Here is a 14,031-nt window from a genome sequence, read left to right as displayed (position 1 = left end):
GATTAGGGATGAGGGAGAAATTATTACTGTAGTAACTGGATTTACTTTATCAGGGTTTGAAACCATCAAAACAATAACAGCTTTTAATATGACATATCTTCAGTTGTTCTTTGAATCTTTGTTAACATACACAAATGATATAAGTGTTAGAACTGGCAATTTATCTTTTTGGTTAGATTCATTAAGTCTGCATTTCTGTGCAGAACTATAATGTGGTTCTGGGATAAAGAATTCGTTTTATTTTACTGTGTTCTTAGTATTCTTGAAACAACTCTGTGGTGACCTTGCTGAAGAAAAGCAGTTTTACAACAGATTAAAAACAAAATTTCTTTTCCCATAAGTTACAAATATGAAATGCTTTAGAAAATACTGAGTTCAAAGTAGTGTCAGAATCTAATACTTGGAATGATATATTAATTTTTCTCCTTTTCTAAAAAATTGAGTTTTAGATACCCAAATAATAATCAGTTACACATTCTTTTAAAATAATACATTATATCCAAGGCTAAAAAGTATACGAGGCTCAAGACCCTTTTGATCCCTCTCATTCCCAATTTGTAGTCCTCTTCCTTATTCTCCCCAAAGGAAATCACTTCTCAGTTATGAGGTGGTATTATCTTCCTTTATAATTTGCCCCAGAGTTCAAAGAGTTACTCTTTGAAACTCAAGTTTGTTTACAGTGTTACTCTTTCAACTCTTTCAAACATAAAAATGAAGTGCAAGTGTGAATAAAACCAAAAGTGTGTAGTAGATTATCTTAGTGAACATGGTTCATATTTGACAACTTGTCTCTTTATTTAGTTTTGCAAAAAGGGAAAAACAAAAACAGGTTAAATCATGCAGGTTTCTCCACCCAAACACACTTCTGTAACATTTCCAAAAATTGAGCAAATGACTTACCTTATTTGATTAATCTAGAATTTTATATAAACACTTTGAATTGTACACAATGACATAGATAAGATGCAGAGAAAATACACAGAATTTCATTAGTTTGATTACCTGGGCAATTAATGTTATGTTACGCTGTGAAACTCATTTTTCATTCAGCATTAAGACCATGATAACCCTCAATTTAATTTTTATCAAAGAGCCTGGGTTATTGTAAAAACTTGGAATTTCCAATTGGGCAGTAGTGATTTTATTCAGTGAGATCTTTACCAGAAAGTCAAATATACACTGTTCTAGTTTCTCAATTCACATTTCTTGCATTCAATTCTTAAGAAAGGATTACAGTGAAACACTTATGTCTGAAAATATGATACTCTGGGTAACCTAAATTAAAATAGCTTTATCTTAAATGGAATGATACTGGTAAGTGTTACTTTTTATAATTATGGACATTTGAAACCAAATACAGACCAAAGTAAAAGCAAGAGGATTTCAGTAAGGAGACACAGGTAAAAAGATTAAAAGCCAAATAGTATTAAAAATCAAATGTGTATTAGAAATTTGAATTTTTATATTTTGCTGATGAGTCTTAGTTTAGATCATTATGGATAATAAAACCTTTAAGCCATACCTGGCTTCTAAGAAAGGTATGTTAAATATTTTATCTGAAATTTTAAAAAAAGTAATTGGTTTCTCTCCCTGGTAAAGGGTGGATAGAATAGATGGTAAATTCTGTGTATCACAAATACTTGTAATCCTAATTTACTAGTGTGTTTAGATTATTACATGTAGTGTTTCCTAAAAATTTAGTCATTTTTTAAGCTTTTAATTCTTTGTGAACTATTAGATAACAAATTTTAATATTTATCACTTTTCTGTAACCATTAAAAGATTAGTTCTGATCATGAAAGGTGAAATAACAGGCAATGGAGAATACTGACAAGAAGAACTACTGTTATTGTACCAGTTGATGGTACCTTTACTAAATTGCCCTTATCTCTGTTTTTGCCTATCATAGTCCAAGGTTTGATTATTTCTTTTTTTGACTTTGACATCAAGAGGAACCAAAGCAGGGTGGCAAGGGCAGCAATTCTGACATTCAAGACTAGTGGTTAAAGCAAAAAACCCAGAGGAAAAGGTGATGACTTTGACAGAGATGGATGTTAAAAGTTTCTTGGGGGTTTCTTTTGCTTACACTATTAGAAGTGTCCATCTTTTTTCATAGTTTATTTTCAGTTTTATCTTTAAGGATATTGCAGGATTTGGGTGCACTGTGACTCGCTGAAAAAATTAGAATTCTGTAATGAACACACTATAGTGTGTACAGATGAAATAGGTTTCCTTTATGAGTGGTATCACTGCTTTCTTCCATTCTTTTGATAAATATTGAGGTGATGGAATATTTAAATAGTAGTTCCTTTTCAACATGAAGGGATAATGTTTACATTTGAGGCTCTTACTGTTGGCTTAATCTAATATTCAGTGATGAATACATCTATTCAAATATCACTAAGTCTTCAAGTAGGCCTTCTGATGGGAAGTATAGATGGGGCGTCAACTAATTTGGAGTTAATGAGTCATTCAGTAATTCTCCACAGATTGTTAGAGAAGTTAAAAGGAAATTTTTTTTTCAAGTATGAGTCAAATTCTGTACTTAGAAGTTTTTCATTATATTTTATATAAGATCCACAGTCAAGATGGGGGGAGATTATTCAGAGCTTGCCAAGATTGGAAGGCCCAGTGGTTACAACACCTGAGGATGTAAAGTGACTAGCAGTTTGGCAGGTCATTGTGAAATTACATTAAACCAAGTAAGTTCAAGATCTTTGAACTCCAGTACACATATTAAAAAGTCTCTGAGATGTTTTGGCAGTGCTTTTATTACCAAGTCACTTCTGGAGGCCCTTAACTGCTTTTTTAAGTTCCAGAATTTTTTTGACTCAAGTTTTCTGCAAGTGAAAGTTTCTTCTGGGTTCCATAGGAGCCCTGAGGGGCCTCAGGGATATTGGGCAACAGAGTCAACTCCTCTGCAGAGAACTGTGCTTGGCACTGTCCCCAAGAGATCCTTGGTACATTCAAGGGTGAAGAGTGCTGATTCACAGACTTTGGAAGGTGATGTATATCATTGTTTTTGGAGGAAAAGCTCTGTAGTAGGAGGTTTGAGGCAAATTGGAGGAGTCTCCCAAATTATGTGTATCCAGACCTATTGCTTAAAAATGTTTTTAAAGTTCCTCGTGCAGATACACACTTGCAGAAATCAAAGCCTTTAAAAAGCAGTATGCAAACGAGCATCTCCACAAGAAAAAGACATTTAAAATACGTATCTCTCTTTCACGTAGACATTGGCAGCTACTCTTCATCCACTGATTGAAGCTTTCCACATTTCTCTGAAAGGCTTGAGGTTACTGTTTTACTTTTATTGCTTTTGTTTCCAATTTCAGAGGGAGAGGCAGGTTCCTCTGTTTCATAATCTTCAAAGGAGCTGAAAGAACAAACAAGTGAGTTACTGATTTTTTAAAAAATTTCAATGTTTGGGTAGGAATCAATATGGCAAACTAGGGACTGAAGACCACCAGCTTGCAAAAGTAGCCTCAGTTGTTAAATGTCAGCTGTAAACAACTAAGCCATCCTGGAGGAGAAAGTGCTTCCACCTATAACAGCAAACATTCTCCCTGTTGTTTAAAGCCCAGGTTCATGTGCTGTATCCAGCTTTCCTAGGAGTGCTGGTGGGAATGAAAGCATTACAGGTTAGGCTATAGTGGGGAGGGTGTGCGGTCCATAAAGTACAAGCTTTATATGAATGCCTTCCATGCAGTGGGGAGCCTTCTCACCTCGCAAGTTGCTTTATAGCTTCTCTGGTTCCCAAGAAGTACATTTTGATGTGCAAGTATATACACAGAGCAGATTAAAGCCCATTCATGGATCTCCTATTCCTTACCGAACTTCCCAGCATAGTCCCTTTGATTATTCCTCTTAAAAGTTATTGGTATCCCCTGAGTTCCATTACTTCCAGGCTGTCCCTGAGGGTGGCCTTAGGCAGGGATGATAAAATATTTTACCTAGTAGGAATGATGGCTGCTTGAAAAAATAAATTGATAAATATGCTGAGGCTACATCTGGACCCAGAAAAATATACATGATAATTACAAATGTCTGATAGAGATTTGGTATCACCAGCTTAATCTTTTCACCCAGTTCATTGCAAGGACTTTACACAGTATCTGTGCAGAAACTTCTGGACATATAGTCCTTTCATCAAAAAGGCCAGCTAATGAGGAAATCTATGTTGAAGCAGGTATGCCCAGTAGTAGAGGCGGTACCTATTCAACTTTTTTTTCAGAGATTTATTTAAGAGCATGAGTAAGCACTAGTGGGGGGGGGGGGGCAGGGGCAGAGGGAGAGGGAGAAGCAGGCTCCCCAGGCTAAGCAGGGAGCCTGATGTGAGGCTCGATCCCAGAACCCTGGGGTTAGGACCTGAGCCAAAGGGAGATGCTTAAAGGACTGAGCCACCCAGGTGCCCTCGCTATTCAACTTTCCAACACATTTTTGAATAGACAGACAATGTTAAAAACAAAAAACCTATCTGATGTTTGGAAAACTCACCCTTGGGTACCAACTTGTAATCCTATCAAAAATTATTTAACAACTTCATTTTGTAGAAATATCCCATTCTATACTCGTTTCTGTTCCATTCTTGCATCACCTTGAGGCCTCAATGTAACCAGCATCTGCTGGAGGAGGCATTAATGAGGGTAACTACTGTAATGGAAGTGAGGCAGGGTTGATGGTCGAGCCTCCATTTCTGGAACAAAATTCCCAAAAGTTAATTCTAGCAATGCAGTGTCAGATACTGTGACTGCTTATTTCCTGTCAAGAGTGGAAGACATTTTCTTCCTCTTGATGCTCAAACTTACTGTCTGAGCCCTCAGGGTGTTAAACATTTTAGTGCAGATCTGCAAATAAGTTAGGCCTGAACTGAGCCAAATGCTAGGAATACAATGGTGAAAAAGAACTAGTTGCTTCCTCACAGAGCTTGTAGCCTAATGGAGGCCATCTGGAATAATGGTTAAGTGTTTTATAGCTTTAGAGCATGGGCTTTAGAAAAGTCAGGTTCCAATCTCAGTTTGATCACTTAATGTGATTTTGGGCATGTTACATAACCCTTCTGCATCAGTTTCCTCAACTAATGAGTTAATAGCAGTTCCTACCCTCCAGGGTCAAGTGGACATTAAATCATAAACTCATGAAAAATGTTATTTGCTATTCTCATGATTGAGAATTGCTGGGGCCTACTAGAACAAGATGGTGACACCTAATCCTGTGTTGGAGGGGCAGAATCAGGGTCACATATTTTATGTCCATTTGTGAATGTAATTTTTACAAAGGAATTTTTCTTCCCACTGTAGTCTCATACCAGAAACGGGATTTCTAGTAATGGATTTGAATCCAGCCTAGTACACAAAAATATTCTCAAGCCCTGTGGGTCGGTTAGAGTGGAATGCCACCTGAATTTTTTTCATACTTTCAAGGCACCAAGAGCAGTACTATGCACAAAGACTTTGGAGGAATCTTCTGGATTGAGGGAGTTCATTCAGAACCTTTTATCAGTGTTTGGAGACTTCTGCTCTATCTCAGTGTTTCCAAATGGGGGTGATTTGTTCCTCCTGGGGACATCTGGCAATGCCTGGATGCATATTTGTCACAACCGGGTGGGTCCTCTTGGCATCTAGTGGGTTCAGGGATGCTGCTAAATATCCTACAATGTGCTAGATGACAACTCACAACAGAATAATCCAGCTTAAAACAGTACTGTTCAGAAACCCTGCTCTACCTCTTGCCCCTTCAGTGTCAGTACATCCCAGGATTCTGGATTAAGCGCTTCTCATTTTGTATTCTCTTGGACAGTCTTTGTTAAAGCTTTATCCACCACTTGTTTACCTGTGGTTTCTAAATGTACATACCCAGCCTAAGCTTCTTGCTAACCTGGAGACTGCCATGTATCCAGTTGCCTAGTCTATGGCTTTTCCATCATGGCAATATATACAAAGTTGAACTCATCCTTCCCACACCCTTGGCTCTACCATAATCTTCCCACTTAAGCCAGAAATCCAGTAATCCCAAATTTCTCTTCCCTTCTCATTTTCCCTCCCTTCTTCAAATCCAGCCAGTCTCTTCTACCATTTACAATAATACATGGGCACATCTTGCCGCTCCCTCCCTATTGCCACTGATACAGTCCACAGCACTATATTTCATTGCTTGGATTATTGCAATAGTTTTCTAACAACTGGTCTTCCTGCCTTCACTCTTGTCACATACCCTCTGCCATTGTGATACCATGCTATCTGCCTTGTCAAAATGGGTTACAGGCTTGGGACCTAGTGCCACTGTATGTGTTCTTCAGTGGCCTGCAGTGCCCTTACCCTTTGGTTAACTTATGTTCATCTTTTAATCTGAAATGGCATTTAAAAGGTCCCTCATTCCTAGTGCCTGAGTAACCACCATTTTCAAAAAAATTCATTTAAATGATCTCTACATCTGATGTAGGACTCAAATTCATGACCCTGAGGATCAAGAGTCACAAGCTCTTTAGGATGAGCCAGCCACGTGCCCCACATCCATCCCTCTCTATCAAGTAAGCTCCATGTCCAGCATGGAGCCCAACGTGGGGCTTGAACTTATGACTCTGAGATCAAGACTTGAGCTAAAATTGAGCCACCCAGGCGACCCGTTAAAATTTTTAAAAATTTTAAAATTCCAGTTAACGTACAATGTAATATTAGTTTCAGGTGTACAGTATAGTGATTCATCACTTGTATACAATACCTGGTGCTCATCACGAAAAGTACACTTTAAGAAGTGGGATTAAGATCCCCACCATCATCTTTTATTTAGATGCCTGCAAGGGCTTCCTTATTTGTCTCCCTGCTTTAACCACTACTGATCTAAAGATTACCCTCAAAAAATGTAAGTGGGATTATATTACTTCCTTAACTCTTTTTCAATAGCTTCCCGAGGACCTGCATGATCTGGGCCCTATCTTTCCAGCCACATTTCTCTCTTTTCTCATATTCCAGCCATACTGGTCTTTTAAAAAATGTCCTCAACACGTTTCCTGCCTCAGAGCCACTTACGTTTTTCTTCCTCTACCTAGAACATTTTTGCTCCCTGCTTTTTTCATACCTATTTCCTTCTCAACCTTTAGGCTCTCAACACCTCAGGAAATTTCTTTAGCACCTTAAATCACAATTCTCTCTCCATTACTGATTTACTGTTTGTTTCCTTCACAATTATATAGTTGTCTTCCTCACTTGACTATAAAGTGTCCATTTTCCAACTCACTGATTTCATTGGGCTACATATAGTATAGTAACTGGCAGTAGGTGCTCAAAATGATGAATAAAAAGTGACGTCCTAATGTGCATTGTGAAATGATGTGTCAAGTTGTCAGGGAAGGGTGGAGTAAAATGGTGTGTGCAGAGGTACTCTTGAAGTCACTGAAGTCAGAACTCTTAAGAGTCTAAACTTTATTCTGTTCTCTAGGAATTTTTGAAGGAGACAGTTAACATTCCTTCTAAATGACCACTTCCAGGTTTACTTGTAGGTAACTGGGATTCCTCTGAGCATAATTGAAGGTTATTTTATGAAGTATTCTGTAAATTTAATTGGCTATTTCTGAATGAGTAGCAGGGTCAGAGGATTGAAGCAGAACTCCTACGGTTCACAAATAGTTCACTAGGAAGCTTAGTATTGAGAACAAATTATTTAACCTAGTATTAACATAATGTTGTTAGCATAAGGGAAAATAACGGGTATTTTTGCTAGCAGTATGTTTGCCTTTAGAAATCTGTTTCCCTAAGTAGTTAGTTTCCCTCTCAGATAAGCAATTTCTGGGCAAAAGTATTAAGGCTGGTTTTGCAGATTCTTGGAATAAATAATGACCGGCACATATATGGTCAAAAAAGGATTTGTGTGGTTTAAGGGTGTTATCTGGGAATTGTGGTTTGATTTCATTTTTGGGATTCTATTTGTAGGGGTAAAGGGATAGAATATTTGATTTAGGGTTTGAGAAAATCTAAGACATATGCTGGCTATAAGCATAGAATGAAATGTTAAGTAGTTCTTTAATTTGGAGTCTTATAAAACTTTAGAAATAGGAGTGGATGAATCTTACTTACCTTTATAGTTTTAAATCTTAAATCACTTTTATAAAATGGATTTACTGAAATTACCTATAAAGTTGGATATTTGGTTTAGTGCATTGCCTTGTTGACCCATTCATTAACTAGAAAATCTTTTGTTTCAACTCTTGTTAAAGTTTGTTAATATACACCATCTACTTTCTTGCCTCAGAAGGTTGATCTCACTTCATGTTTGGTCTCTTGCAGTTCCCTAGGGTCATGAGCCCTCAATTGTTTATTCTTTTTTTTTAATTAAAAAATATTTATTTATTCATGAGAGACACACAGAGAGAGGCAGAGGCACAGGCAGAGGGAGAAGCAGGCTCCATGCAGGGAGCCCGATGTGGGACTTGATCCTGGGTCTCCAGGATCACGCCTTGGGCCAAAGGCGGCGCTAAACCACTGAGCCACCTGGGCTGCCCCAATTGTTTATTCTTAGTCTGCATGTAGTATAAAAATTTGGGTTAAATATATTTGAATCATGAACTTGGAGGGATAGGGTCTCATTCATTTTTATTACTAACCACAATGCCTGGCATTGAGTACCAGTGAATCTCTATTGAAATAAAATTGGGTTTTGTCTTGTTTTGCTGAGTGCCAGAAAAATTAAAAATTAAAACATGTTAAATTCAGGTCCATATAAAGCTGCTGTTTACTAAGGACTATTAAACATGATTCAGAATTTTTCTACTTGTAAGATTATATCTCATGCTGTAGATTAATTCCTTTCATTGCTTCTTTCTCTCTTCTCATGTCACTGTTACATACACACATGTTACCTTGCCTTCCCCCACTGCTCCTCTGTTAAATTCTCCCACTTTGTTGAGGACAGTCAGGCTGCACACAACCCTTTACTCCACACTTGACTCTTACTCATTCCTAGAAGATGATCTAGTGGGTTTTGGGCTGGCCTTTGCCTACAGTACCTTATTTTCCAGTGTTGATGGAAGTAAATGTACAACTATTACAAAGAGTAATTCATAGAAGTTTAATATAAAGGAAAAAGCTACTTTTAAAAACATTCTGGAGTAAACAGTTCTACATTTTCTAAATGTCCAATAATAGAGAAGTGGATGTGAGTTATTACTTGAGAAAACACTTCTGAAGCATTAAAAGTCATTCAGTAACATTCAGTGTCAAAAAGAAATACACTAAAAGTGTAAATAATGGTTATCTCTGGATGACTGAACCAAGGGTGATTTTAATCTCTATTTTCCAATTTTTCTGCAGCAAGCCTCTATTTAGTAATCAAATAAAGACATTCGGAATAAAAAAAGCAAATTGTGTTCAGTCTAGGTTAATCAAATGTAAAGCTGTTGGTGAAATACCAGAATATCCTGTAAGAAATGTTTTAAGATAACGTAAAATATTCTTAACTAAAAATATGAAGTAATCATATATTTGCCAAATTACCAGAAAGGTTTGTTATTGTAGGTCTCAGCTTCCTAAGGTAAGGACCCTTTAGCCTGCTTTACATAATTTTTTTGTATTGCAGAATAATTTCTGCAATAATTTCTTTATTGAAGAAATCATAAGAATGTTAATTATAAATTTGACATCCTAACCTGTTCTCTTCATATAGGTGGCACACACAGTTGAATGTAACTAGTACCCTGTCTCTCTTGTTTCCCCTATGATCATTCATTACCTTGACTTTATACAAATGCTGTTAAATGTTGTGATCATGTCGTGTGCTAGATGTGATAATTCACAATGTCTGCAGCCTCAGTGTTTGCAGTCTTTCACCTCACTCATACCTGGAGTCATTAGTAGGTTATTATTAAAGGCTTTATTCAAGTACCAGCCTTGAATTAGGTGGTAGAGGTACCTGACAAAGTCTACCTATGATGTTTGTTAGATGGTAAAGTAGATGGGGAATTTCAAGTTGTTTTGGGAGGGTCAAGTTGTCTGGATTCTTGTAGTTATCCTGTAGTGAGGGTGGCTGTTGAATGACTGTTGCCTTCTATGTCACTCAGTAAACATTTGCTAAGGATCTCCTACATCCCTAACATTTTGCCAGGTGCTAGGATTAAAAGATGAATAAAACTGTTCTTTGTGGGTGCCTGTCTTTGGGGGTTGCTCAGTAGGTTAAGTGACGATGGACTCTTGATTACAGCTCAGGTCTTGATCTCAGGGTTGTGAGTTCAAGTCCGAAGTTGGGCTCTGTACTAGGTGTGGAGGCTGCTTAAAAAAAAAAAAAATTGTTTTTCTTTGCCCTGGAGAAGCCCAGGTTCTTGTGGAAACACAAACAACTCCATTTTTCTCAGCACTTATATGCTTGACACCGTTGGATGCATTACAGATACATAATTCTCAGTATAGTCCTGTTGTTTTATGCAGTATATTTATTGTGTGTCAAATGTGTGCCATGTACTTTGTCCTGGAAATGAAGGGAATAAGGTAGGTAGTGGAATGGTAATGTTACAGCTGATTAAATTCTAGTTCAGAGAGGTTATGTAATTATGGCGACAATCACAGAAGTGGTAGTAACAATAGCCAATGTTCATTGATTACAGAGCTACTATCCCTAAGGGCAAAGTACAAGGATACTATACACATTGTCTTAATTCTTTAAACAGCTTAGTGTGACAGGTGGTACCCTCATTGTATAGGTGATGCTGAGGCTTGGATGCCTGGGATTACACAGCTAGTTAAGTGAAAGAGCAAGGATCTGAAATTAATTAGGTTTGTCTAACTCTAAATTCCATGCTCTTAGCCATGATGTTATGTTGCATCTCTTCCCAAACAAGGAGTAGTAACAATAGTAATAGCTACTATTCATCAGGTATCTACTATGTGCCAGGTGTTTAGATATATTATCTTAGATTCTCACAACCATCTTGGAACATAGTTGCTGGAGTCTTCTGAAACTGAGCCTGAGGAGTCAGATAACCTGTCCAGCTGGTGAGTGGTAGGTAGAACCGGATCTGTCTGGCTCCTTTCTAAGCCTCTGCTCTTTCCATAGTACCAACCATTCTTTCTCCATTGCTAGTATCTGAATCTGGTATATTTTGTTTGACAGACTCACTCTGATGTATTTGTAATTCCTCTTGAGATGAAGCCCTAGGTGGTGTAACCCTGGGATTCAGGGTCTGGCCTTACTTTTGGACATATCACTCAGCTATTAACTCTAAACAGATCTTCCTTTTCCTTTAACATTCTAGTTCTCTATAGGCTGTGGCTGTTGTAAACCTTCTCTTCAGGACTTCATCACCCACATGTGCTCTATGGAGGTCTTATCTCCTATAACATGAAGAGTGTCCAGCAGAAGCCTCTCATACACACTGGTCAAATTTCATTACAACTGGTCTCTGCATCTCCTCTCTTGACCCCTCCCTTTTTCTTCAGTCTGTGACCCTTTGCCTCTCCTCTCTCCTCTCCAGGCACAACCTGAGCACTACAACTGGAAAAAACTTGTTTGAGCCAGTTAGTTTTTCTCTTTAGCTGCCATCAGTTTTTCTTTTTAGAGTAACAAACTTCTAAGTGTTTATGCCTATCTCTGTTTTCTCCTTTCTTTTATAGCAGGTTACAAAACAGTATGTAATATAAATTCCATTTTTATAAAACATTATCTATTTGCATTGAAATGTCTGGAAGGGAAGAAAGGCTGTCTCTGAATGGTGGATTTTAAGTGAAGTTTTTTGTTTATCTGTATTTTCTACCTCTTCTGCTGTGAATACTTACCACCTATGCATTATCTATTTAAACATATTACTTATGTAAACATAAGGGAGATAACTTTTTTCCTATTTATTAAAGTAATACATGCTTGTTTTATGAACCTTATAAATTACAGACCAGTATAAGAAAACAAACTACTTGTAATCCCATGGCCCAGAGTTATGTTGTAGCCTTATCTTTAGCTTGCATATATAGATGTACACGTTTGTAATGATGAAATAATTACAATTTTCTAACCCCCAGTGTTTTGTGTAAACACAAATTCCAATGTTTGCATAATATGACACTGTATACTGTGACTTATTGAGCCATTCTATTACTGTACATTTTTGTTACTTTGAATTTTTAAATATAGAATGACCAGTGACAAATGCCAATTGTTTGGATAGAACAAATCTATTCAAATTTTTGATTATTTACAAACTAGAATTATGAATCAAAGGGTATAAATTCAGGCTGTTATATACTGTCAAATTACTTTCCAGGGAGGTTGGGCCAATTTGTTTCTACCAACAATATCTGAAAGTGTTTGTCTTACTGCATAGTGAGCCTAGAGTGAGATGGTACTGCAGTGTGCTTCCTCTTTGAGAAGAATTTTAAGAATACTTTAATTGCATCTGTCTGTTTTCCCGCTTACTCAGGGATCCTGTCGATCCTATCTGTGTTCACCAATATCTGATAATGCTTAGTATACAGTAGAAATATAAACACATACTGAATTAATATTATCTTTTAACAAATTATCTTTTAAAGAATTGCTGCCATTTTCATAAGCTAAAAACTTTTTGACTCTTGCTTTTTTACAAGTTTTACTGAAATACAATTTACATGTAATTCACTGACCTTAGTTCAATGTGTTTTAGTAAATTTTTTTTTTTTTTAGTAAATTTTTACATTTGTGCAATCAACAGCACAATCTAATTTTATAACACTTTAATCCCTCCATCCATCCCACCACTCCCTTGTGCCTGTTTGCATTCACTCTTATTTCTGGAACTAGGCAACTACTGATCTATTTTCTGACTCTAAAATTTGGTCTTTTCTAGAAATTTCTTATAAATGGAATCATATAATATGCAGTCTCTAGTGTTTGGCTTCTTTCACACAGAGTGGTTATTTTTGAGAGACTCATCCATCGCATGTATTAGTTCTTTTATTTATTGAGGTATAATTGATACACAACGAATTGCTCATACTTACAGAATCTGACTTTTGTATATACCTGTAAAAGCATTACAACATTTAAGATCATGAAAATATCCATTCCCCTGCCTCCCAAACAAAGTTTACTCATGCCCCTCCATAATCACTGCTCCCTTTCTCAGGTAACCACCAATTTGCTGTCGTGATAGATTAATTTGCATTTTCTAGAATTTTAAATAAATGGAATCAAATGGGTCACACATACTTTTTTGTTTAGCTTCTGTCATTTAGTTTGAGATCCATCTATATTGTGTTTATCAACAGTTCATTCTTCTCATTGCTGAATAGCATTCCATCTTATGTATATACTATATTTTATCAATTCACCAGTTTGATGTATATTTGGATCATGCCCAGTTTTGGGCAGCTATGAATAATGCTATAAACATTCATGTACAAGCCTTAGGGTGAACATTTTTCTTTGGCAGATTCATAGGAGTGGAACTGCTGATTCATCGGATAAGTGCATGATTACTTGTTAAGAAATTGCCAAACTCATCTAAGGAAGCTATATAATTTTACCTTTCATCAGTCCAATGAATGAGGTTCCAGCTTCTCCATATCGTTGTTAACTAGTGATTTTAGTTGGTCTGATGGCTAGGTGGTATACTTCACTGTGGTTTTAATTTGCATTTTCCTAATGTCTAACAATGTAGAACATCTTTTCATATAATTATTTGCTGTTTGTATCTCTAGTTTTTATTCAGATCTTTTGTCTGTTTAAAAGTTAGGTTATTATATCTTTTTATTGTTGAACTATAAGAATTCTTTATATTTTTGGGTATGAGTCCTTTATCAAGATGTTTTAGAAGTATTTTCTCTTAGTCTTCATTTTCTTAATGGTGCCTTTTGAAGCAATAGTTTTTAATTTTGAAGGAAATCCAATTTGTCAGTATTTTTTATTGCTCTTGCCTAACCCAAGGTCAAAATGATTTTCTCCTGTTTTATTCTAGAAGCTTTAAGGTTTCTCCTCTCACATTTAGGTCTTTTATTCATTTTGAGTTCTTTTAATATATGGTATGAGGTATGGATTTTGGGAGGTCTTTTTTGGGTGGCATATGGGTATCCAGTGATT

The 14,031-nt window shown here is 36.6% G+C and overlaps 1 protein-coding gene across 5 annotated transcripts in view; it reads right to left on the bottom strand.

Moving 5' to 3' along the window:
* Positions 1–770: 770 nt before the first annotated feature.
* The window catches only part of PPP2R3A (protein phosphatase 2 regulatory subunit B''alpha), a 196,316-nt gene continuing 183,055 nt past the window's right edge, over positions 771–14,031 (bottom strand). For all 5 annotated transcript variants that reach the window (XM_072726915.1, XM_072726916.1, XM_072726917.1 and 2 more), the window contains one exon: positions 771–3,373. In XM_072726915.1, the coding sequence (XP_072583016.1) occupies positions 3,241–3,373 (133 nt within the window). In that variant the 3' untranslated portion in view covers positions 771–3,240. The remainder of the gene's footprint in view (positions 3,374–14,031) is intronic.

Source organism: Vulpes vulpes, chromosome 11 (assembly GCF_048418805.1).
Source record: "Vulpes vulpes isolate BD-2025 chromosome 11, VulVul3, whole genome shotgun sequence".
NCBI classification, from domain to species: domain Eukaryota; kingdom Metazoa; phylum Chordata; class Mammalia; order Carnivora; family Canidae; genus Vulpes; species Vulpes vulpes.
This window is presented reverse-complemented; position numbering and strand designations above follow the sequence as displayed.